Source organism: Rhinoderma darwinii, chromosome 1 (genome assembly GCF_050947455.1).
Source record: "Rhinoderma darwinii isolate aRhiDar2 chromosome 1, aRhiDar2.hap1, whole genome shotgun sequence".
In the NCBI taxonomy this organism is placed as follows: Eukaryota; Metazoa; Chordata; class Amphibia; order Anura; family Rhinodermatidae; genus Rhinoderma; species Rhinoderma darwinii.
In genome coordinates this window covers 187,112,142-187,137,522 of record NC_134687.1, presented here as the reverse complement: position 1 = coordinate 187,137,522, position 25,381 = coordinate 187,112,142, and the positions used below count along the sequence as shown (strand labels likewise).

Here is a 25,381-nt window from a genome sequence, read left to right as displayed (position 1 = left end):
TTTATATATATATATATATATATATATATATATATATATATATATAAATATTGCTCAGCAAGTTCCTATAATTTTAATAACCTTTCAAAATATTCCAATAAAGCACAGCTCATACATAATTTTCAAATATTTAAACTCTATATTATACAGACATAGGCCTACATTTATCAAAAGAGGCGTCATTTAGCCAATTTCTGAGTTAAAGCTCGTCTACTATATTGACATATGTTGCACCAAATTTATGACTGCATTTGCCCACTTTGATGAATGTTACACAACATACTCCACTGCATTTAACTTTCACACTGGATAAAATGACAACACTGGCCTATGCCAAGGCCTGTGTGGAGTAAAGATGCAACTTTTTTTTCTCATTTGCTAATTATTAGTATTTTTTTTTTAAAAAGTCACATATCATAAATGTGTTTAAATCCTGGTCAAGCAATAAATCACGCACAATTTTCACTCCACCTTTGCTAACTGATATGTATGGTGCAAATGTTACTAAATTCTGGCGCAAGTGGTTAATAAATATGTCACAACGCAGATTAGACATTTAGGAGTAAAATGCAAACACAAAAACAGGCGCAAATAGATTGATAAATGTGGGCCATAGTTTTCCATGTACCATCTGCAAAGTATGGTCGCAACATTGTCACTATACAGTTTCTGCATTAGGTGGGACACAAAGGCTATGTTCACACGGAGCAATTTCTTGCGGTGGAATCTGTGGGAGGCGGACCCTTTTTTTCCCCCGCTAGCTGAATTCAAAATAAGTGTCCTGCTCGATCTTTGGGCAGATTCCGCCCAAACCTCCCATTGAAGTGAATGGGAGTAGGAATCTTCCCGTTGACAGCAGGAATAATTCTGCAATTTTGCGACGGGACCTGCAAAGCAAAATCCACCTTGTGAACATAGCCTAAGGTTGGCAATGTCTGTATAGTGAACACTTATTTTTTTTTGTAATGTAAGCAATTACGCTATTAGCATGTGGTTGGTGTGTATGTTTTTGTTTCTTTTTATATACAGGAAGCACCAAAAGAAATTATAAAGCCTGTGCCCATTGCAACGCCTATCCCTGCTGTGCCAAAAGTCACCACTGCTGCCAGTATGGCTTACAACAAAGCACCTAGACCATTTGGAGCCCCATCTCCTTCCAAACCTGCATCAATCCCTTCACCATCCTCTGCCTTTACCCCAGCTATTGCAACTCAAGTCTCCACACAACCATCTGCTTTTTCCCTGCTTGCTGCTGTAAACCCACCTGCCCCCACTACAGCTGGGTTGCATGCTGGTTACAAACCTTCCACTGATGGCCAGACACTTGTAACTAAACCTGTCTCACGGCAGCCTGCAAGCTACAGTCCTACTGTCAACCAGTATTCTAACAATGATGCTGCTAATATGCAAAGAAGAGGACAAATGGAAAATCTGGGTGACAAATCACAAAATGGGTAGGTGACCTATGCATGCGTTTTCCTGATGTGAATGAGACACTTGCTTTTTACTGAGTTGTAAATGAATTTAATACTGTATGTTGGTAACTACACAGAATGTGTTAAAATGCTTCAATGGCTCTCAAGGCAACTTTTATTTTTTTTCTTTCCACTTTAATGGGGGTCTAAAGGACCATATACATGGGGTTAAAAGAGTTTAGCATATAGGATAATCTAACTTGATGGAAAAAAAAAATTAAGATGATCTATCTATATATATAAAAATGAATTTTTGTTGTATGTGCTTTATGCACGGCCAAACGACTGCACAAATCTGCACCAAATTTGGCAAATAAGTAAATCACGCGCTTCCGAAGGTTTAAACCGGGTTTCAGTTCTCTAGGACCTACCGTTCTCGACATATTCACAAAAAGCAAATATGACACCACTGGCTTCCACATCAAGGACCTTCCTCCATATCACATCAGATGACCTGTATTAGCCAATAGAAGCTCACGGATCCTTCATTCTTTTCCTCACTCACATACACACAGTTTTAGACCAGGTTTCCATAATAACCAAGCCATTTTTCTTTACTCGCCGTAAACTAACTGTACCTATACTGGATTTGAGCATTCTCATAAATTGTAACCCTTTCATACCAGTCATGCATCCAAGAAGCAACCCTGCACTTTGCCACAGGATTCTTTCGCGTCTAAGAGCATGGCTGCTGCCCGAGCTGCTGAAACCTCTCAACAGAACCAAGCCCGTGGATTTCAGCATGCTCATAAATTGAACCCCTTTCAGACCAGTCATGCCTCCAAAAAGGAACCCTACACTTGGAATTTATTGGATATGTCGGCTTCATATCAGTAGGAAATGACGTTTTTAACCACACACACAAACAACAAACAAATGGACCAGTGTGAAGCCGGGTAACTCTGTTACTCTATGTTATAAAAGTCAATGTCTGTTTGTCGTCCTCTATCCAAACGCCTGAACCATTCGACCCCAAATTTGGCACATAGGTATAGTGGGTGTCTGGGAAGGTTTTTGAAAATGTCCCAACCTTGTCGTTGTTCTCTGTTATCAGTCATTATAGCGAACGTCTGTTTGTCGCCCTCTATAGGCATCCAAACACCTGAACTATTTGACCCCAAATTTGGCACATAGGTACATCGGGTGTTCAGGAAGGTTTATGTAAGGGTCCCTACCTTGCTGCTGTTATCAGCCATTATCCCATGATGACGATCCAATACTATAAAAGCGAATGCAGACATTCGCTTTTATAGTAAATATGTCTTTTATCTGGCAGTAGCAGGTACTGCACTTTACAAGATAATCCTAGATGGGAAGGTAGAGGGGAGCGGTTACCCATAGCAACCAGCCAGATTAGTGATGGCCAGGAGGAAAGCTGCATTACTAGCTGCAGAGACTCCTCTAGCCCAACTGCAAGCTGATCAAATTCGTCATACTGCTGCTCGAGCTGCTGAAACTCCTCAGCAAACTCGTGGTTTCTTAACAACAGATCAGACAGGTGGCTCTCAGATGCGCAGAGACTCTGGCCCGATTCCAGGCCAGTCAGCAAGCTGATAGAGCACATCATGTTCAGCGTGTTAATGAGTGGGCTTTCATGCATGATGCTGTTTTCAGTTATGATCCAACCGTAGTCTATAGCCAACTGGTAATAAAACTGCCAGTGTTGTTAATCAACAGGCTCTGTCACAGTCTTATGACTTCATTTCCTACCAGTTTAGCTATTGGGTATTTAGGAAGTTATAATTGAAATAAACATTGTGTAACTGCCGGGGTATATAGGGCTACTAGCGATTTCCCCGTAAACCAAGAAAATACAGGGGCATGGATTGGCCTCCTGGGCACCCTTGGAACAAATCCAATGAACACACAAACCGATATCTCACACACACTTTGTGCGTGTGTGTATATGTGCATATGGGTGGTTGCAATTGGCAATGAAAGTGTCAATAACCTTCATGTTTAAAGTTTACGCTTGGCTCTATTGCAGTTCAAAAATATAGAAGAGCTTTTCCAGCATGCAAGTCTTTCAGCATCTAAACAAAACAAACACCTTGCCTGTCTGGGCACTAACCAAACAGCAGGTTTTCTCACCTATTATAAACCAAGAGTACAGTGTTCCTTAGGTCAGGCTCTCTACACTATCCTTGTGTGGATTACCAGGCTATGACCCTCTATGCACTAACTGCTGAGTTTTTATAGCTCATAACGAGCCCAGTAGCTTCACCTGAGCTAACTGGGGTAGAAGTAACACAGGTACTGAAGTCTGGAAGGGAATAACAGGTCTCACCTTAATCCTACGTGCCATTCCATAGAAATCCAGTCTCAGAGCACAAAGTTAAAGGCAATCTGTCACCAGCATTTCCCCTATTCAACCAGCAATACCAGGTGGTAGTGGGTGAAAAATTATTTCCATATAACCTATAATTGTCTTCTTAGTTGGCTCTGTAGCTTTAGTCTTCAGTTTTTTGTGTTCCCACACCGTATGCTAATGAGCATAAGAGTCATATCTTCATTCCTCAAGTCTTTCCGAGTTTACCCCACCTCCTTGCTTATGATTGACAGCTCCACGCCTTCCCCCAGCACACAAAATCCCGCGCTTGTGTATTGATGTCCTCTTCTGGGGTGTGCGTACAACAGGACACCCGATTATTACCATAAAAGGCGTGAAACATTTGCAGACCATTATGTACAGTCGTAGGAGGAGTTTAGGAGAGGGAATAACGGCAATGAACTTTTGATAGCAGCGGCCAGTGAGAGATAAGTAAAGTTCAATAGGTGAAACGCTGGTGACTGGTTCCCTTTAAGAAAAGCCTCAGAAAACTAGGTTTGCTGATCAAATTCAGCACTTCTGGATTTCTTCATCTCAATCATCCCAACAAATTGAGTGACATATACACCCCCTCCAGTACTGTGTGTATGTGTGTGTGTATGTATGATGTGTGTGTGTGTGTGTGTGTGTGTGTGTGTGTATATATATATATATATATATATATATATATATATATATATATATATATATATATACCAGTCCTTCTCACTGAATTAGAATATCATCAAAAAGTTAATTTATTCAGTAATTCAATTTAAAAAGTGAAACTCATATATTATATAGATTCATTACACACAGACTGATCTATTTCCAGCATTTTTTTCTTTTAATGTTGATTATGGCTAACAGTTAATGAAAACCCAAAATTTTGTCTCAGAAAAAATAGGATATTATATAAGCCCAATTTCAAAAATGATTTTTAATACCAAAATGTTGCCCTACAGAAAAGTCTTTACAGTATATGCACTCAATACTTGGTCGGGGCTCCTTTTGCATGAATTAATGCATCAATGTGGCATGGCATGGAGGCGATCAGCCTGTGGCACTGCTGAGGTGTTATGTGTGTGTATATACAGTGAAGGAAATAAGTATTTGATCCCTTGCTGATTTTGTAAGTTTGCCCACTATCAAAGACATGAACAGTCTAGAATTTTTAGGCTAGGTTAATTTTACCATTGTCAAAATTATATATATTTATTTGCATTGTGCACAGAGAAATAAGTATTTGATTCTTTTGGCAAACAAGACTTAATACTTGGTGGCAAAACCCTTGTTGGCAAGCACAGCAGTCAGACATTTTTAGTAGTTGATGATGAGGTTTGCACACATGTTAGATGGAATTTTGGCCCACTCCTCTTTGCAGATCATCTGTAAATCATTAAGATTTCGAGGCTGTCGCTTGGCAACTCGGATCTTCAGCTCCCTCCATAAGTTTTTGATGGGATTAAGGTCTGGAGACTGGCTAGGCCACTCCATGACCTTAATGTGCTTCTTTTTGAGCCACTCCTTTGTTGCCTTGGCTGTATGTTTCCGGTAATTGTCGTGCTGGAAGACCCAGCCACGAGCCATTTTTAATGTCCTGGTGGAGGGAAGGAGGTTGTCACTCAGGATTTGACGGTACATGGCTCCATCCATTCTCCCATTGATGCGGTGAAGTAGTCCTGTGCCCTTAGCAGAGAAACACCCCCAAAACATAATGTTTCCACCTCCATGCTTGACAGTGGGGATGGTGTTCTTTGGGTCATAGGCAGCATTTCTCTTTCTCCAAACACGGCGAGTTGAGTTAATGCCAAAGAGATCAATTTTAGTCTCATCTGACCACAGCACCTTCTCCCAATCACTCTCAGAATCATCCAGATGTTCATTTGCAAACTTCAGACGCGCCTTCTTGAGCAGGGGGACCTTGCGGGCACTGCAGTAATTTAATCCATTACGGCGTAATGTGTTACCAATTGTTTTCTTGGGGACTGTGGTCCCAGCTGCCTTGAGATCATTAACAAGTTCCCCCCGTGTAGTTTTCGGCTGAGCTCTCACCTTCCTCAGGATCAAGGATACCCCACGAGGTGAGATTTTGCATGGAGCCCCAGATCGATGTCGATTGACAGTCATTTTGTATGTCTTCCATTTTCTTACTATTGCACCAACAGTTGTCTCCTTCTCACCCAGCGTCTTACTTATGGTTTTGTAGGCCATTCCAGCCTTGTGCAGGTCTATGATCTTGTCCCTGACATCCTTAGAAAGCTCTTTGGTCTTGCCCATGTTGTAGAGGTTAGAGTCAGACTGATTAATTGAGTCTGTGGACAGGAGTCTTTTATACAGGTGACCATTTAAGACAGCTGTCTTTAATGCAGGCACCAAGTTGATTTGGAGCGTGTAACTGGTCTGGAGGAGGCTGAACTCTTAATGGTTGGTAGGGGATCAAATACTTATTTCTCTGTGCACAATGCAAATAAATATATATAATTTTGACAATGTGATTTTCTTTTTTTTTTTTATATATATAATCTATCTCTCACTGGTAAAATTAACCTAGCCTAAAAATTCTAGACTGTTCATGTCTTTGACAGTGGGCAAACTTACAAAATCAGCAAGGGATCAAATACTTATTTCCTCCACTGTATATATAGGAGCCCCGACCTAGTATTGAGTGCATATACTGTACATACCTTTTTAGTAGGCCAACATTTCGGTATTAAAAATCATTATTTGAAATTGGGCTTATTTAATATTCTAGTTTTCTGAGAGACTACCTTTTGGCCTTTCATTAACTGTTGGCCATAATCACCAACATTAAAAGAAAAAAATGCTGGAAATAGATCACTCTGTGTGTAATGAACCTATATAAGGCTTCGTTCACATCTGCGTTTGGGTCCCGTTCTGACGTTCCATCGGAGGTTTCCATCAGAACGAGACCCTGAGCAGACGCAAACTGACACCAACGGAAACCAGAGGTTTGCATTTCTATCACCATTGATTTCAATGGTGACTGAGCCTGTGACGAAGGTTTTCGTTTGTGTCTGTTGTGCACCGGACCCGTCGTTTTGCCGGAAGCAATAACGTAGTCTACTACGCTATTGCTTCCGGCAAAATGACGTGTCCGGTGCACAACAGACACAAACGGAAACCACGGGCACCAGCTCCGTCACCATTGAAACCTCCGACGGAACATCAGAACGGGACCCCAACGCAGATGTGAACGAAGCCTAATATGAGTTTTAAGAAAAACTTTTTTAAAGTGCTTTATACCCCTTTAGTACTGCTCATAGATTTCTATTACTGGGAATCGGACACAAGTTTAGAAGCAAAACACCATTCAAACCAATGACTATTTGCTTATAACACGTCAGGTTTTCAGTAATAGAAATCTATGAGCAGTGCCATAGAGCCTTTCATTCTGGAAATTAGCAATTCACTTAGTTTTCAATCTTCTCACATGTATCTCTCCCATATCAGAAGATCGTTTTGGTTATGTTTCCAGTTTCAACAACACTGATCTCAGGGATTATGACTGAGGCTTGTTTACCTGTGCAACCTGCAGGATTTGCTGCCCAAGTTTGCTCTAAGAACCATGGGGACTGTTGCTAAGAACCTAACATATCTCAATAATACATTGTAAAATTTACATTACAGAGATTTTTTTTTAAAATTGCACAAGTTGTACATATCCTTTAATATTGTACATTTCGCTATATCATTATAATTGTGTAGACCCCTTTTTATTTTTTTAATTCTCTGGTAGAATTCTGACTTTATTTACAAAATATGCTTTTCCTGTCTTAGGCCCTGTTCACACATCAGATTTTGTGTGCCGGCTCCTGCCACAAAATCCGAAGCGGAATTATTCCTGCCGTTATCAGGAAGAGTCCTCCTCCTATTGACTTCAATAGGAGGTTCGGGTGGAATCTGCCCGAAGATCGGGCAGGAATCTTACTTTTTCGCTCTAGCTAAGAAAAATCAGTCCGACTCCCATTTAAATAAATGGGAGGTGGATTTTTGTGGCAGATTCCGCCACAAATTTCCTCTGTGTGAACATACTCTTGAAGTTAAAGCATACCTAACTTTTGTCTCAGTTGTCTCTGAGCTAGTGGGCAGAGCCTAAAGGCTATCATTATATATAACATTGTACATCAGTAGTGAACAGTGTAGCTGAGAATACAGCACTGGGGTGAGATAGTAACACTTACCAGGAAGCTGCAGCATATCTGTCTGCGTCTTCTTACTCTGCTCCCCCTCCCCTCTCCATGGACTTGTATGGGCAGAGTGGCTTTATCTCTCACTCTGCTCCCTACTTCTGCCCCCCACTCCACAAATGTGTATATGTAGCGTGCCTGTGTCTCTTTCTCTCACTGCTCCCTCCTCCTGCTCCCCATCAATTCTGTTCAGTAAATAGGGATGGATTTTGCTTCACAACAGGGTGTGGACAGCAGATTACAGGAAGGAAGACATCAAGTAGCAGTAAATGCACACAGAATTTGCATGAATAAAACAACTAAATTTTAACAGCAAGTAAATTACAAAGTTCATCTATATCAGGTATAATATTAGATTAGTGTAAAATGTTTAAAAAGTTAGTGTCCATTTACATTTTTGTCAAAAATTAATTTTTAATCAAATGGACCCACATAGGTCACTCAACATGCCTCTGTCATTCACTTTTTTTTTACTTAGGTGCCTCCAAATGCTCTTTTTTCTAAGAGTTTTATTCTATTTAGGGTATGTTCACACGGCTTATTTACGGACGTAATTCGGGCATTTTACGCCTCGATTTACTTCCGAAAATGCGGCTCGATAGCGTTGGCAAACATCTGCCCATTCATTAGAATGGGTCTTACGATGTTCTGTGCACACGGTCATTTTTTTTATGTCCCGCTGTCAAAAGGCGGGGCGTAAAAAAGACGCCCGCGTTAAAGAAGTTCCTGTCACTTATTCAGACGTAAATGGAGCCGTTTTCCATGGACTCCATGGAAAATAAGCTCCATTTAACGTCCGTAATGGACGCAGCAAAAAGCGCCTCAACATGCCATTACGGCCGAAATTACGGAGCTGTTTTCTCCTGAAAACAGCCCCGTAATTTCAGCCGTTATGGACGCTGCCGTGTGAACATACCCTAACAGAGCAGGTCCTTAGAGGGAAAAACAACCACTGCTGCACGTGTCTGCTAATCATTCAAAGTAATAAAGTTTAAATGAAACTCTGGTCTTAGGCTGCATTCACATCTGCGTTGCGGCTTCCGTTCTTGCTTCTCCTTCAGAGGATCACAAGAACGAAAGTTAACGTTTCCGTAAATAAAAACATTGATTTCAATGGATTTTATTTTTGCATCAGTTGTGCTCAGCCTGTTTACATCAGCGTTGTCTTTCCATTGAGGTGTTCCGTCGGAGGTTTCCGTCGGGGGAACCCCTCAATGGAAAGGCAAACCGAAACCATAGCTTCCGTTTGCATCACCATTGATCTCAATGGTAAAGGAAACATTGCTAATTATTTCCGTTTGTCACCGTTCTGACAGGGCTCCATTATGTTTAGCGGAATCAATAGCGCAGTCGACTGCACTTATGATTCCGTCACAGAACTGAACCCTGTCACAACGGAAACCTGACTGAAAGGAGCCTTCCTTTTTTTTAACATTGAAGTTAATGGATAACGGATACAAACTGATATGCCATCTGTTTGCATCAGTTAGACTTCGTTCACATCTACGTCAGGGCTCCGTTCTGACATTCTGTCGGAACGGAACCCTTGACTGACACAAACTGAAACTGGAGGTTTCCGTTTCCATCACCATTGATTTCAATGGTGACGGATCCGGTGCCAATAGTTTCATTTTGTCTCTAGTCTCCAGTCAGGGCTCTGTTCCGATGGAAAGCTCAGACAGAACATCGGAACAGAGCCCTGACGCATATGTGAACATAGGCTTATGCATTACATTTAACGGATCAGGTTTTTTTCTGCACGTGCGCAGGCTAAAAATTAAAGCAAGAAAGATGCAAAGATAAAAACGGATCCATTATAACCGATGACAAACTGAAAGAAAAGAGTCCGGTTTTTTTTACGGATCCGGTAAACTGATCCGTCAAAAACAAACATATTTTACATTCTGTTGCATTCAGTCTGGCATCAGCCAGTCTGTCCAGTATTTCTCTTTTTTTAAATCCGTTCAAGTTTATTGACAAAAGCAGCAATAACATAGTGCAGCTGACAATAGCAAATACATTTAGATTTACATCTCATCACGGACCAATCACGTACTTAAAGAAAACAATGAAACCTTCACCAATTCCCCCCCGCCCGCCACAGCTTCCATCCAATTGCTGTCAGCTCTTTGCAGAAAAACCCTTTCGTCAACTCTTCCCTCAGTATTTATCCAGTGTATATCTAGGTACCTCAAATCACTTGTGTTAAATGTTCGGCAATATACATTCATATACCGTCTCCAGTCCAGTATTTCTGATCTTCAACGGATCCGCTAAAACGGATGCCACAATGCAGGTGTGAACGAAGCTTATAATCAGGGGCATAACTAGGAAAGAATGGGCCCCATAACAAACTTTTGACTGGGGCCCCCCCTCCGCTGGGTATCACACAACCCCCCCCTTGTAGATAGTGTCTTCCTATAGATTCCACCACACAGCGCCCCCCTATTGATAGCACCATACACATTCCCCTGTAGATAGCGCCATACACAGCCCCCTGTAGATAACGCCTTACAGCCCCCTGTAGATAATGTCTTACAGCCCCAAATCCCCCTGTAGATAACGCCATACAGCCCCCTTGTAGATAACGCCATACAGACCCCCCTGTAGATAACACCATACAGACCCCCCTGTAGATAACGGCATACAGACCCCCCTGTAGATAACGCCATACAGACCCCCCTGTAGATAACACTATACAGAACCCCCCTGTAGATAACGCCATACAGACCCCCTGTAGATAACGCCATACAGACCCCCTGTAGATAACGCCATACAGACCCCCTGTAGATAACACCATACAGACCCCCCTGTAGATAACGGCATACAGACCCCCCTGTAGATAACGCCATACAGACCCCCCTGTAGATAACGCCATACAGACCCCCCTGTAGATAACGCCATACAGACCCCCCTGTAGATAACGCCATACAGACCCCCCTGTAGATAACGCCATACAGACCCCCCTGTAGATAACACCATACAGACCCCCCTGTAGATAACGGCATACAGACCCCCCTGTAGATAACGCTATACAGAACCCCCCTGTAGATAACGCCATACAGCCCCCCCTGTAGATAACGCCATACAGCCCCCCCTGTAGATAATGCCATACAGAGTCCCCCATGTAGATAACGCCATACAGAGTCCCCCCTGTTGATAACGCCATACAGAGTCCCCCCTGTTGATAACGCCATAGAGTCCCCCCTGTAGATAACGCCATACAGAGTCCCCCCTGTAGATAACACCATATAGCCCCCACCCCCCCAAAAAAAACGCCCTATAGTTTTTTCTACAAAAGAGATGTATCCCCTATCCACATCAGATACATATGTGGTCGCTGGCAGCGATAGGGAGAACGGGAGACCGAAAGTCCCCCGAAGTTCTCCATGACAAACCTCGGACTTCCGGCGCCTTCGCAGTCCAATAAAAATAAAAGGAGCGCTGGTCACGCATGCGCACAAGCGCGACCGGTGCGCAAGTCGTTTCTATGCAGCTGCAGACAGACCCCGGAAGTCCGAGGTTTGTCATGGAGAACTTCGGGGGATGGATAGGGGATGCACGCCTTTTGTAGGAACAACCCCTTCAGTGGCGTCGTGCTGTAGCAGCCATAGCAGCTGCTAGCGGAGCCTCCGGCCATGGGGGGGGGGCCGTGCCGGCGTGTGGCATTGTCCCCCTCATGCTGCGGGCCCCCGTAGCAGCCGCTACGCCTGCTATAGCGGTACTTACACCACTGCTTATAATGTCTTTTTTGTAACATGGTCCCACATGGGTAATCTAACATAGTGTCGCACTCCATTTGCTACTTACATATTCCCAAATGCTCTATTTCTAGGGGTTTTAGTCCATTGACAGGCCAGGTGCATCCAGGGGAAACAATTGTGTCTCCGCTAGCTGAGGGTGGTGTGGTTTTGCAGTTGTCTCCCCTGGGAGGAATGCTTGGTAGACTAGACATTTTCCAGTTCTTTACTATGCTGAATGTTGAGGTTTTAGTTAGAATTAGGAATACATTTATCTATATAAATACCCCTCGTGTAAAGACAAGATATAAATAAAAAAGCAATTCCATCTTCCTCGAAAGCCTCAATCTGAGAATGAGAACCGCATTTTAGAAGAAATGTTACGTATATTTTGTATGGCCTAGAAAAGATCTATAGTACTTAGTATTGTGACCTTTCTTAGATTGAATTAAAAGTAACCAATAAGCTTCACCACTCGACCATATGATATTTATATATTGAGGAATATAATACCAAAACTATATTCCCGTAGATTATATTAGGTAAAAATACTTTGGAAACTGTATCCTACATTTAATCATGTTAAGGATGGATGCTGTGCCCTAATAGCTGGCATAACGTGCCACTGGTTGTTTATCAGCAGGCACCGTGTTGCATTATGTCACTTGTAAATTCCATGCAGGTCATTTCATCAGGATTTTCTAAATCAGCACATCATAAAAAAGTTCCCTCGGGATTCTAGCACATCACAGCGGCATAAATAACAAAATAAAAGCTGTAGACTGAAGGAAAAAATATTGGATTTTTCAAAATAGGTATCCTTTATGCTTGTAGCACAATGACCCTTATGTCCTTCAGTATAAGGACGGCGTTCACTCATAATAATAACCTGCACATTCTAAAGTTTCCAGTTAACAGTGTTTTTTCACAAGTGATCTTTTTTGTAAGCTTTTGACATGAGTGTTTTATATGCTTCTGCCCATGCATCTTGCATTACACTTGAAAGAAGCCATGTGAGTGGAAGTGAGCCCATAGAAGTGAGCGGCACGTTCTGGGCCCAGCCTCACAGTTGGATATCAATACGTGAAATCCAGTTTTATGTTCCTGGCACAGGCAGCATTCTGCGCTATTACGTTTTTCACTCTTTTTTTCTGTCCATATTACTCTGGCAACACCAACCCTCCATCCGGCCTCTCTGCATTTACTTCTTATTTAATAAAAACGGTCTATACCATGATCTTGAGGAATGGGCTGCTTTATATGTGGGTATATATTTTTTTCCGCTAGCAGTTTTGAAATATTCCCCTAGAAGGTAAAACCCTCTGAACATCCTGTTTCTCATGCCAGAATGAACATTTAGTCAGTAACTATTATTATTAATCGATCTCGCTGCCTGGGTGTCATTCCAGCATTTAAAGCCATTCTGTGCTATAGCACTTTTGGATCTCCTATTTACATTGTTATTTTATTTTTTGATGCAGGTGTCAACAGTGGCAAAGTTAGTATCCATCGTTAATTTGTGTGTACTGCCTGTGTGAAGCATGATTTTCAGCTAGGGAAGCATGTGTATGTTCACCTTTGAAGATCATGAATTGCAGAATTATTCTATGAAGAATGTTGATTAACTTTGTAAATACATTGCATTACTTATCTTGTACTGAACCTGAGATACAACTAATATTATAGTCCAAAGCTTCATTCACAATTCTTTGGACTTCAGAGCTGAAATCTACAATAGAGTCTGCTCTGATGAATTACATTCTGAGAATTGTATTCTCTACATCAAGTAATCTGATATAGGGAAAACTAACTGACCCTCTGCATTATAGGAGCTAAGCTGTTAGGAGTGTCTGTCAACAAACTTGCTGATGGTTTCCAAGTACAACCAGCAGAATTGTGAATGCAGCTTTTGGGCTATAATTTAGGATCTGTACATAAGTAATCCAATGTATTCACTGTCACTTAAGTTTTAATGCAGATTATATCTGTATTTAAGTGAAGTTGGGGGTAAAAAGTTAACATAACCTTTCATCGCTAGAATCTAACATAGTGCCCTGAGATAGAAATCATGTGTAACAACAAATGTTCTTAGGCTAGTGAATCAAATTGTTTCAATGGTTATTGAAAACCAGTCTACCTAAAAGAAGTTTGTGGTTTTGTGTGTATTTATATAAATTTTTAGTTTTAGTGAAATGACAAAAGGTAAATTCTTTGCATTCTTAATATTGTATTTTGGGATGTACTTTGCCTTTTGATTAACCTATATCATAGTGGGCACCAGGGAGGCATCCTTTGATATATAATGGACCCTGTGTGGCACAATGCAACGTGACTCCCACTTCTGGGGAGCCAAACATAGTAGTCTGATCTTCGGGGGATGCTTAGGCAGTAGCCCGAGCAGAGACGTGTCTCCATAAGCTGCGGTGAGAGAAGGCCACTTGTCCCTGACCTTTCTTCTGACTCAGAGGTTAGGGATTAAGTTGAGATCTCTTTTCCCTCTGTGATTGACTGTGTCCTTGTTTTGTGTAGCACACTGCAGGTTTTTTTTTCTACCTAGTAAATACACTGTCTGGCCTATGTATTTATTTCATAGAGATTTTGAAACGTAGATCTAGTCAGGTAGGATCGTTTTTGTCTATCAATGTGTTGAATATTTGCTGTTATATTTTTATCATCCTGCTTTACAATGCTGAACATAATTTCTCCTAAAAATAAGAGGAGGGATCATAAATTCTGCAAGTATGTAAAAAAAAAGTGTATTGTGCCATCTACTGGCTAAATATAGAAATTCAAGTACAAGAAATATGTGGATTAAACACAGACGAAAAACATGACTGTGTGAAAACACTCACATAAACTTTCTAACCTATGGAGTTGTTTCAACCGCTGTCCATATACCCTATCAGCACATATAGACATCATAAAGGGGGATGCCCCGCTCAGGACCCCCCCTCTATAAGCCAGAACGGAGAGCTGATCTGTAAGGGTCCTTTTACACTGACCGATGTAAACCTGACAAGGAGCAATGATCAGTAATGGATGGGGACGAGTGATCATTACTCTGATCGCTCATCCCCATCCATTTCCATAATGTCGGCAGCACATCTCCCTGTTTACACAGAGAGATGTGCTGCCTACAACGATAATATTTATTGCTACATAAACAATACGATCAGCCGATGAATGAGTGTTTGCTTGTTCATCGGCTGATCGCTGCTCTGTTTACACTGGGCAATGATCGGGAACGAGCCTTCACATGAACACTAATTGGCCCATGTAAAAGGCCCCTAAGAGCAGCTCCTGCTAGGGCGGACTTGAGCCTTTCATGTTATACATGGACGGTCATTCATTGAAATGACTTTCGCTTAATACTACATTTCCCCTGCAGTGAAATCCCTGGTTGGCCGCAGCTTCCCTCTGAAAAATTAGGGGTTGCTCCAATATGGTGGTTGCTCCCAAGGGGTTGTTCTTTTAGGAGACAAAACCCTAGCCAGTAACGTTGCAAATTTGTATTATTACAGACTATTAGAGTTATAGACATTTTACATGGTTAGAATCGTTATAAAAAAAGCACAAACATTTTGTATGTTTGTCAAATTCAACTTGTAGCTAATCGTTATGGCCTCAGAGCTCCTTGAATTGCTAACCCACTATGTTAACAGTCATTGATTTGGGAGCTTTTCTTATACAGTTGCCTGTCTGGCATGTGTCTAAGGCTTTGCATTTCTTGTCTTCTAAGTTTCTCACATTTCTTCCTTTATCCCGTTTCTTTGTCTTCTCCTTGTCTCATTCAAGAAATATTCCACCTAAACGGTAAGAAAACAGAAACAAAGATAAAATTTAGTCTGACATACTAGACCAGGGATTGAAAACATATTAGTGAGGTTTAAGCAGCAGGTTTACAATAACATGAAGGCTGGGACAGTGATGGTAATAGAAGTAAAATGACGTTTTTCTGTAAAGCTCTTCATATGAGGAGGTCGAGCTTACTGATATTAAAATTATTTGTATAATTGTACCGCATGGTGCTAGCAATAACGATTAACAACACTGCCATCTAGTGGCCACCGTGTTACATTGTTAGATTTCTTCAAGCCTACTGTATTCTTACCAATAATGCCTAATTAACTATACATTTTTTTTAAAAATAACAAGCTAAAATTTGCTAATGGACAAAGTAGATTATTCTAAAAGGATGGTGCATGTACAGAAAATCTTAACTTTGGATAAACTGAATAAAAGAGAAGATAATCTAGAGAGATGTGGTTTTACAACGTAAATCTCATCCGCGTGATGGCTGTTTTTTTTAGAGGCCGTCACACGGACGCATGTATTTCAATGGGGCTGCTCACATGGCTGTTTTAACGGACTGTGTGAAGGGCCCATGAAAAAATAGGACATATCCTATTTTCATCTGTTTTCACGGATCCCTCAATAGACTCAAGTCTATGAAGGATCTGTGAAAACGGGTCTCGCACGGGTGCAACGTGGACGTGAAAACGTGAGCCAGTTCACAAAAGTGCTGTTCTAGAGATACCAATTCTCTATTTTTTACATTAGATATTGTACCCGGATTTATTTATTTATGTATTTATATATATATCACACAAGAAAATGGAGACAGCACACTGCGAGCACCAATGTCACCTAAGCCGCTAGATGTAGATAAATATGCATTCCTGCTAGATCTACTTACAATAGGGAGGTTCTTAGCGCACATTTTGATCAAATTGTGTGAGCCCACCTGCCACGACAAGGCGACCTCTATGAGGTGGGAACCTACGCTGCACATATACCCAGAACTGGGACAGCGCCTACATATACTTGGGGATGGTAGGAACCAGCATTAAACTAATTAAAATCACCCACCGCAGAATGTGAGGAGTGCAAGATCAAAAATGGAGGCAGTCACTAACCCCACATATATGAATCACATAAACACAACAAAAATTTGAACAGCACATTTCAACAAATGAGATATAGATAGATAGATGGATAGATAGATGGATAGATAGATGGATAGATGGATGGATAGATGGATAGATGGATGGATAGATAGATAGATAGATAGATAGATAGATAGATAGATAGAAACGGCAGGAACAGAAGACAAGTAACAGCACCAGGACTTCAAAGTTGGGGAGATGTTGGTTGGAAAATATCGTGGCTCAGTTTGAACGTAACAAACAAGCGCCGATCGACAAGCCGTATAGTCAATCGGCACTTGTTTAAAAGTGTAAACACGAACGATATCTGCCTGTGTAAAACCACCTTTCTACATTTAACGCAAAAAAAATTAGTGTAAAGGCTACTGTAGAAAACGGCCTAAGGCCGAGTTCCCACGGCCGAGTTCAAAATAGACGCTTGTCGGCAGCATATCTCCCCGTGTGAACAGGAAGATATGCTGCCGACATGATGCAAATGCATGTGGACATGCGACCGTAGTATTGATCTTTCGCCCCCATATTTTCTCAGTATTATTTTCAAACTCTAAGACGAAAAATTCTAATATAGCGAAAAGGATGCGTATAAAAATTATTAAAAAAGAAACCTGCATTGTCTATGAAAAACGACTCAAAAATGACATCGCTAGCCCAACAAATAAAAAGTTATAACCATTTAACGCATGTTAAAAAGGGCTAAACGGTGTCTGGTCCTGAAATCTCAAATTGGCCTGGTCCTGAACCATCAATAGTGTGACATTGACAAGGGGGTGAATGCCTTATATACTCATCTGAATAGAGACGCAGCATACATTAGGACATCCCTCACTGATGATTTATCCAATGGTAAAAACTAATTTATTGTGCAATTAAAAGTGGATTTGCATATGTACTAAATAGACGCAGAGTGGGCCCTCTGGTGGACTCAAGGAACACCAGTCTGTTCCAGCCTGTTTGTGTCGGTACATTGTAATAAACTCAGCAGCTGCGTGAGCCCTGCAGGAGCATAGCCCATACTGACTGGAACTGGAGGTGTTATCTGACTTTGAATGTAAACGATGTTTTGTCATTTACTGGCTTCAAAGATCTCGAAAATAATAAAATATAAATGATAACGGAAGCCCTTTAATCTGTTTCTTATAAAAACATCATCCATTATGAAGTAAAGTAGCAGCGATCTCACCTGTGTGTACGTGCTGCACACTTAAGGACCTATTACACCGGCCAATTTTGGCTGGTGCAACGAGCGCCGATCAACGAGACAGCTCGTTGATCGGTGCTCGTTTGCTCCTGTCACAGGGAGATGTGCTGCCAAGAACGATATTTCAGTTTTTTAAAACGATACGATCAGCAGATGATCGAGCGTTTGCTCGTTCATCTGCTGATCTTTCCCCTGTTTACACAGGGCAATTATCGGGAACGAGCGTTCTATGAATACTTGTCTGCCCGATAATCGCCCAGTGTAAAAGGGCCTTTAGTTTACCACCACGCAGTGGATTCTCCTTAGAAGCAGGAAATCTCACACAGCAGTCAAAATCTTTGCTTACTGCTGCCTTAGCTGAAGATGTTGCCCTTTTCTTTTTTTTTAAAGGGACAGAGCTTTTGTTACTAAATTAGGCCTAATGCACACGACGATGCGGATAGCATACGGACCCATTCACTTATACGGCCCCATGCACATGACCGTGATGTTCACGGATCCGTGTGGAGCCGCGAGTCCGGGCCGCTTAAATTCAGGACGTGTTATTTTACTGTCCGTGTTTGTGGATCATATGACCTACTCAGGGGGTTGGGACAAACTGGTGGTATCAATTCCAGCCTTTCTTTTTTTTTTTTTTCGTGGATCCGTGAACACTGATGACACATAGATGCACTACAAAAGTGTGTGTGTATATATATATAACAAAGAAAATCAAGAGCAGCACCATGCAGGAATGAACAATAAATGTGGATAAAGGCTGTATCCATCGTAATAGTCTACAAAAAAGTATGCTTGAGAGGGGCAGTTGCATCTGCCGAAACTATATATATATATACTGTATATATATTTGAAAAGGTTTTCTAATGGAGTCTCCTATTATTTGATGAGGTTTCCCTGGAAGTTATAGGTCCTCTTTAAATCTATATTTCTTGGGTAAAAATGTTGGTTATAACTCGTTGATTGTTTTGGGTTTGGTCGATTTAATAAAAAATAAATAAAAAAAAATTCCGATTTTTTTTTTTTTTTTTTCTATTCTTTCTTTAGCCCTCCTCGTCAACATATTCTTGATGTTGAGACAGATTTCCATCATGCTCCAATTTATAGTGATGCTAGCAAGAAGCGTCTTGTAGACAACACTGAAGACTGGCACCCACGCACTGGTACCACCCAGTCACGTTCGTTCCGTATCCTTGCTCAGATGACTGGGACGGAAAATCGTAAGTTATTTTTTTTGTTTATAACGACTATGGAGATTAAGGAAATGTATTTGTGTGTCAGTTTTCTAGGGTTTCTCTTTATGGCTGTCTAAAATGTTGTAAGCTTTATTGGTATTTTAAAAGGTTTGTATATATAATACCCATTTTTATATACCCTGTTAGAGAATTTTAATTTAATAGAGGGGATGTAGCCAGTTCAGGACCCTTATCTATTAGCCAGAGTGGAGAATAGCTGCAAAGTCTTTCTGTATTACAGTCCATTGATTTTAGCTGTTACTGTGTAATGCTTCATTACACCCGTGGTGGTGCTGCAGGAAAATTGAACACTTGTTGCTGGATACCCTCACAGATTACAGCTGATTACTGTGGGTCCCAGCGACGGGACTCCCTGTGATCAGCTTATTGTTGCGGTACCCTAAAAAATAAAAATAAAATGGACTGTACAAAGCAGAGAACCCCTTAACCCCTTCACTGCCAAGGATGCATGTAATACATCATGACTTTAAACGCTTGCTGTAGTATATAAGGACTAGATCTAAAGATTTGAGATCATATTAAAGCCCAGAATCTTAACTCTCAAATTATACCAGACTCAATATTATTGGTAATATATTTGGGGAGCAGCAAGAAAAGTTTAATTTCCTGGTTTTATGTCACTGCAAGGGAGGGGTGGAAGTGGGGGAAGCTGCAAGTGACCGCAGGTAGAAAGATCACAGCCTGTCACTGACATTTCTCTGTGTGTGTGTGTGTGTGTGTGTGTGTGTGTGTGTGTGTGTGTGTGTGTGTGTGTGTGTGTGTGTGTGTGTGTGTGTGTGTGTGTGTGTGTGTGTGTGTGTGTGTGTGTGTGTGTATAAAAATACTTTTTACAGATTCCATGACTCAGATTTTTATTGACATCAGGATTATAGAGGTTTTAAGTCTCTTAAATTTTGATGCTTTTGTAAAGATCTTTGCATTAGGCATAAGTGGCATGTATGAACTTTGTACATCTTGAACTTTTATTTGTAGGAGGTTTTGTGCGTCTCATGCTCTGTTTGGGTCAGATTTTTAACCACAAACATGGATTTTTATGTAATTTTTTGCGAAATGTTACGATTTGATGCAAAATTGCATGAAGGCGCCCATGATTGAAATGTGCTGGGTGGCATTTTCACAATGTGCCAGCTCTCTACTTTCACAAAATATATGGGTATCGGGGTATAATATGAATGATATATTTTATAATTCCGATTATTTATGCGTTTGTCAAATGCGTGAAAATTGTCCTGGCAGTGAAAGGATTAATCTCCAGAATATGAAGTAATATTACTACTTACATTAGCCAGCATATTCTGTAACAAATAGGAATAAAACCAATTATTGAACTGGAACTGCAGCTAGGAAAGAAAAATTTCTAGCACCATTTTTAACAGTTATATATATATATATATATATATATATATATATATATATATATATCAATGTGTTTGATGCAACTTTCTAATTACTTTTTCTTAAAAAATTTTTTGGGGGAGATACAGTTGCTTTGTATCCTGTATACAGAGCAAATGTGTCTTGCGCGGAGATCTGAATCCGTCATGTCAGCGGGACTGACGGGTTCAGTGGCAGCGGGTTATGAACTTAGATGTGATCAGTAACAGCTCTATCCTGCATGTCAGACACGAAAGACCCGCTGACACTGAACCGGTCAGTCCCGCTGACCTGACGGATTCAGCTATCAGCGCAAGATACAGGTGGATACAAGATACAGCTGCTCTATATAAAGGATACAAAGCAGCTGTATCTCAAAAAGCAAAAATATTATTTCATTAAAAGTAATTAGAAAGTTGCACCAAACACACTAATACACATTTTTATATATTATGATCATATATTTTTTTTTTATTAACTCTATTATCTATTCTTCATCTCTAAGAGTAGGGGATTTTTGGAATATCTCTTAAAGGAATTGCATGAGATTTAAAAAAAATAATGTGTGTTTTCTTTCCTAAACAGCGCCCCTCTTATCCAAAGGCTTTGAGTGGTATTGCAGCTCAGTCCTGTTCAAGTGAATGTGACTGAGCTGTTTTTGAAAGAAAGCAACCATGTATTTGGAATCTCTGTAACCGTTACAAATTTAATATTGTCTAATGTTATTTTTGTACTTTTCTATTACAGTTACAGAACCAGAACCTGAAAGTGACAAAAGGAACAAGTAAGTTTAATTTCTCTTTTCTTTTGGTATGTCACACAAGATTTGTTTGGCTTTTGTTGTATGTTTGTTTATGCTGATACATACTTATGTTCTGCATCTTGATCATTGCTAGTATGTGATAACTCTGTTCAGTATGGATTAATAAGTTCATGTGCTACATATCTTGTCGTTTTGTGGCCCTACTCGTGTCAGCAATGTTTTTGTGGGCATTATGATTGTAATTGTATATTCTTTGATATATATTTAACTTTTTGTGAAGTGGCGTACTGGCTATGTGGTATAAGTAAATGTACATGTCTCCATGCAAAAAAAAATATATATATACTTTTACTTTACTTTTCTTCTCTTGTCTTTTTCTATCTTTTCTCTCTTTGTAGGGAAAAAGTTCCCGTTCAAATCATTAGTCCAAAGTATACAAAATTACGTGACTGGCACCATGGTGTTTCAGCCCGTGTTCTAAATGTGCAGTGATCCTCTACTTTTCTCACCTATATTTCCTGTCTTTTCTAAACCTTTTGTGCCTTTCTTTTCAATGCTTCATTGCAAGGGAAACATTTGGTGTTCCCTCATTTTATTTATTTATTTTATTTGCAGCATGAGGACAACAAATTTTGCTTATATTGAATAATGTTAAAATAAGCTGAAATACTGATCAGAGTGAACTGTTAATAAAACGTTTTCTAGTTTATTCGTATGTAATCTCCATATATACAGATATAGCAGAGCTTTATTTGTCATAAGGAATAGCTGTGGTTTTACAGAACTACAGTTAAATCTACTATATACACTTTTATATGGCTCCTATAGACCTTAAAGGGGCTATCCTAACCAGACAGACCCTTTTTGAAAGACAGTCCTACCTCTGCCATGGGCCTGGCTGAAACCCCTTTGGGTGGCCCGCTGCAGGAAAAATATAGTGTTACACAGTGCCCATACAAATGATTTAAAGACCATATAAGTCATACTAGTGCGAAATCCGACAGCGGCTGCTGCTCTTTGCAGCAGCTCTGCACTCTGGCAAATAGATGTCTAACTATGACATCCATATAACATAAACAGGAGTTGTTCAGTTAGGCTGGCCCCTTTAATAATGTTCACATGTACAGGTAAGCGGTTTGGAAATAGGCCATGGAGATTTTAGTAAGTACAAAAGTATAGTGAGAAATTGCTCATGTACCGATTTCCTTCAGCTTTCTTTAAAGCTGTACATTTTAAAGGACAAATGCAACGCTGCTACATGTGTGTTACTCGGCACATTCATTGAATATATATGAGCTGCCTGAAATTTTGTAAAAGGTAATATTACCAAATACTGACCCTGGGAATGGTGATATGCATGTTTATTGATATGATTCTACAATGTGGAATATAAAGGGTCAGTCGCATGTTGTGCTTAGTTAATAGCCACACGTTTCCATCAAGGACACGGCTTCCACTGTTATCTTTGGAATTCTCTACAGAGGTTGTTGGCTGTGGTGTTGATGCTGATTAATAAACATTGACTACTGAAAGTGATTGATGATAAAGGAAGGTATTGCCGCTTGCTGGATTTCTGAACTGTGATATGTTGCATGCCTTTTAGATTTACGCAACTCTGACATTCACATTTTTGCCTTGGATCCCTTTTAGACAACTTTTGAGAGTTGAACAGAAAGCAGCTTTTGTTTCTATACATAATGGTTGATAATGTGCGTGGACATAACCCGTAGCATAGATAAATATAAATATTAGTTACATTTCTACATATCTGTGATGCTCTAGACGGCTCAGGCGTTGATTGTCGAAATGTCATTACTGTTTAAAAACACATTTGGGACTTTAATAATTTCCAAAGAGCATACGTGACAGAACTGCTAGCGCAAGATGTTTAGTGACTGCGCTGTCCGCCTTGCAGTGAACATCTTTAGTCGTTCTACTCTTCGCTGGTACATCTTGATGTAATATAATGTATTATAGTTTCGTCTCTATTATCAAATAAAATGTATTTCCTGTATTCTGTGTGTAAAATGTTATTATTTATTAGTACTTGCCTAAGGCTACATGCACACGACTGTTTGTCTTTTGCGGTCCGTAATCTTGGACAGTATACAGATGACATCCGTGTGATGTCCGTGGTTTCTACTTCACCATGCACCTGAATGGGTGAGACTGAACAAACACAGATGGGAATAGGGCCAGCTCAGAGTTTTTCGGCTCGGTGCCTCGGCCCCCCCCACACAGATCTCAAGTTCCGTGATCCATTTTGAACAAAAGCAAATTCTTGTTAGAAAATCCTGGTCATAAGATTTTATTCCAGCTATGATACTTTCTGGATGCTCAATGACATTGCTTATCCTCCCTGTATGCAAAATAGCTCTCCTCCAAAAGAAAAAAAGGGCTATAGGTGTCTACCTTGTAAGTCAATGTCCAACCCTTCATAAGGGTTAGTCGATTTTTGTTTGATGGGTCTCCCAACAGTAAGTTGATAACAGGGGGTCCCAGTGTTCGATTTCCGTCTGCACTGACTCAGACTTCACCTTAGCGTTTCATAATATTCCACTGGTTACACAAATGATAGGACTTTTAAATCATTGCTTGTAAATGTATACATACCCTTTATTTTATTTTAAGATATGATACATTATTTGCAAATACCAAATTTTCTACTTTGACTGGGTGACTATGTACACCATCAATCATCTATTACCTGTGACATGAGGGGTTGCTGACACATGAGAAAATATATGTCATGGAGAGAACAGTCAATAGCTGCTACATTATAGACGTTATACTGTGACACAGAGTGATGATAACACAAAGCTGTTACAAATCACAGGTAAAAACACATAGAAATATTATATGGTAGCCCATTTCATTTTTTCCCCCAAATTTAGGGGAAGGGAATGTGTAGCAGATTACTTACACTATAATCATCAGAGAATTGAAAGTGTTGCTTTGCATTTAGTGAATAACTTTTTTTATTCTGCAGTTTTGGAAATAACTGAAGAACTATTTTTTTTATGCCTAGGGAAAGCCAAGTTATAAATGGAGCTATCAGGTAACCGGTGAAACAATCACTATTAAGAAAATATCTAAACAGACTGATTTCTAACTGCACAGATAAATATGACTCCACAAATTCCCATTTTGTCACCATCAAGCCACCTAATATGTAACTCTCTTAATACATACATGTAAGACACACAAGATTGTTTTGTCGGATTTGGTTATTCTACACTTGCACCACTCTAGGTTATGTCCAGGTGATGAGATTATATCCAGTCTTTGTCAAGCACGTTGCTAGGCCATTATCACCATCTTTTTTTTTTTTTTTTTTGTGCAGATGGGATTGGAGAACTGATGCATTCTTTTTCAATAGTTGTCCAATCTGAACTATTCTGGCCACAATAGAAAAATGGTGCTGTCAGCAGACTATAGGTTCTGCTTATGGAAACCTGTATTCTGTGACTGGAGATATAAAAAAGGCTGTCACAATGCCCAGAAGCATAAGGCAGTTTCATAATAGAGTGAAGTCTTGCAAACTGGAGCTTACTTAAAGAGGCTCTGTCACCACAGTGCCCTATCTCCTATATAAGGAGATGGGCGCTATAATGTAGGTAATGCTTTTTATTTAGAAAAACTATCTATTTTAAAAAACTTTATGAGCGATTTTGTAATTGTGGGGGTAGGGAAACAGACAAGTGAGCTCTAATCTACCCGCCACTCTGTCCCTGCCTACTTGCAACGACCCGCCCTAGGCGACGGGGTACAACTGGGCGACGGTCCCTACGCTCAATAAGTGCACGACAGACAAGGGTACACAGAAGCAAAGGGAAATGGGGCAGTTGCCCACGGCAACACCGTGAGCAACAAGAGAGGTGAACGAGCCGAGTCAAACCAGGAGTGTACGAGGTACCAAATGCAGAGCAGGAGAGTAGTCAGTAAGCCAGGGTCAGTATGAAGCAAGGTCAAATAGTTAGGAGCTGCAGCAAGGCCAGGAAACCACACGAGAAGAATCACAAGCAAAGGAGGAACAGGAAAGGCAGGTATAAATAGACAGAGGGCGGGAGCTAGCTCCGTCTGGCCAGGCTGCGATAGGCTCTCCCACTCCTA

General features: G+C 40.5%; 1 protein-coding gene across 2 annotated transcripts in view; it reads left to right on the top strand.

The window, feature by feature from the left end:
* PDLIM5 (PDZ and LIM domain 5) overlaps positions 1-25,381 on the top strand; it is a 195,230-nt gene that overhangs the window by 102,883 nt on the left and 66,966 nt on the right. Inside the window, exons 5-8 of one of the 2 annotated variants that reach the window (XM_075860657.1) lie at positions 1,030-1,454; positions 18,923-19,095; positions 21,253-21,289; positions 21,667-22,501. In XM_075860657.1, coding sequence (XP_075716772.1) covers positions 1,030-1,454; positions 18,923-19,095; positions 21,253-21,289; positions 21,667-21,760 — 729 coding nt within the window. In that variant the 3' untranslated portion in view covers positions 21,761-22,501. Of the gene's footprint in view, positions 1-1,029; positions 1,455-18,922; positions 19,096-21,252; positions 21,290-21,666; positions 22,502-25,381 lie in introns of those variants that run through there. The other variant, XM_075860656.1, reaches the window with a different exon arrangement.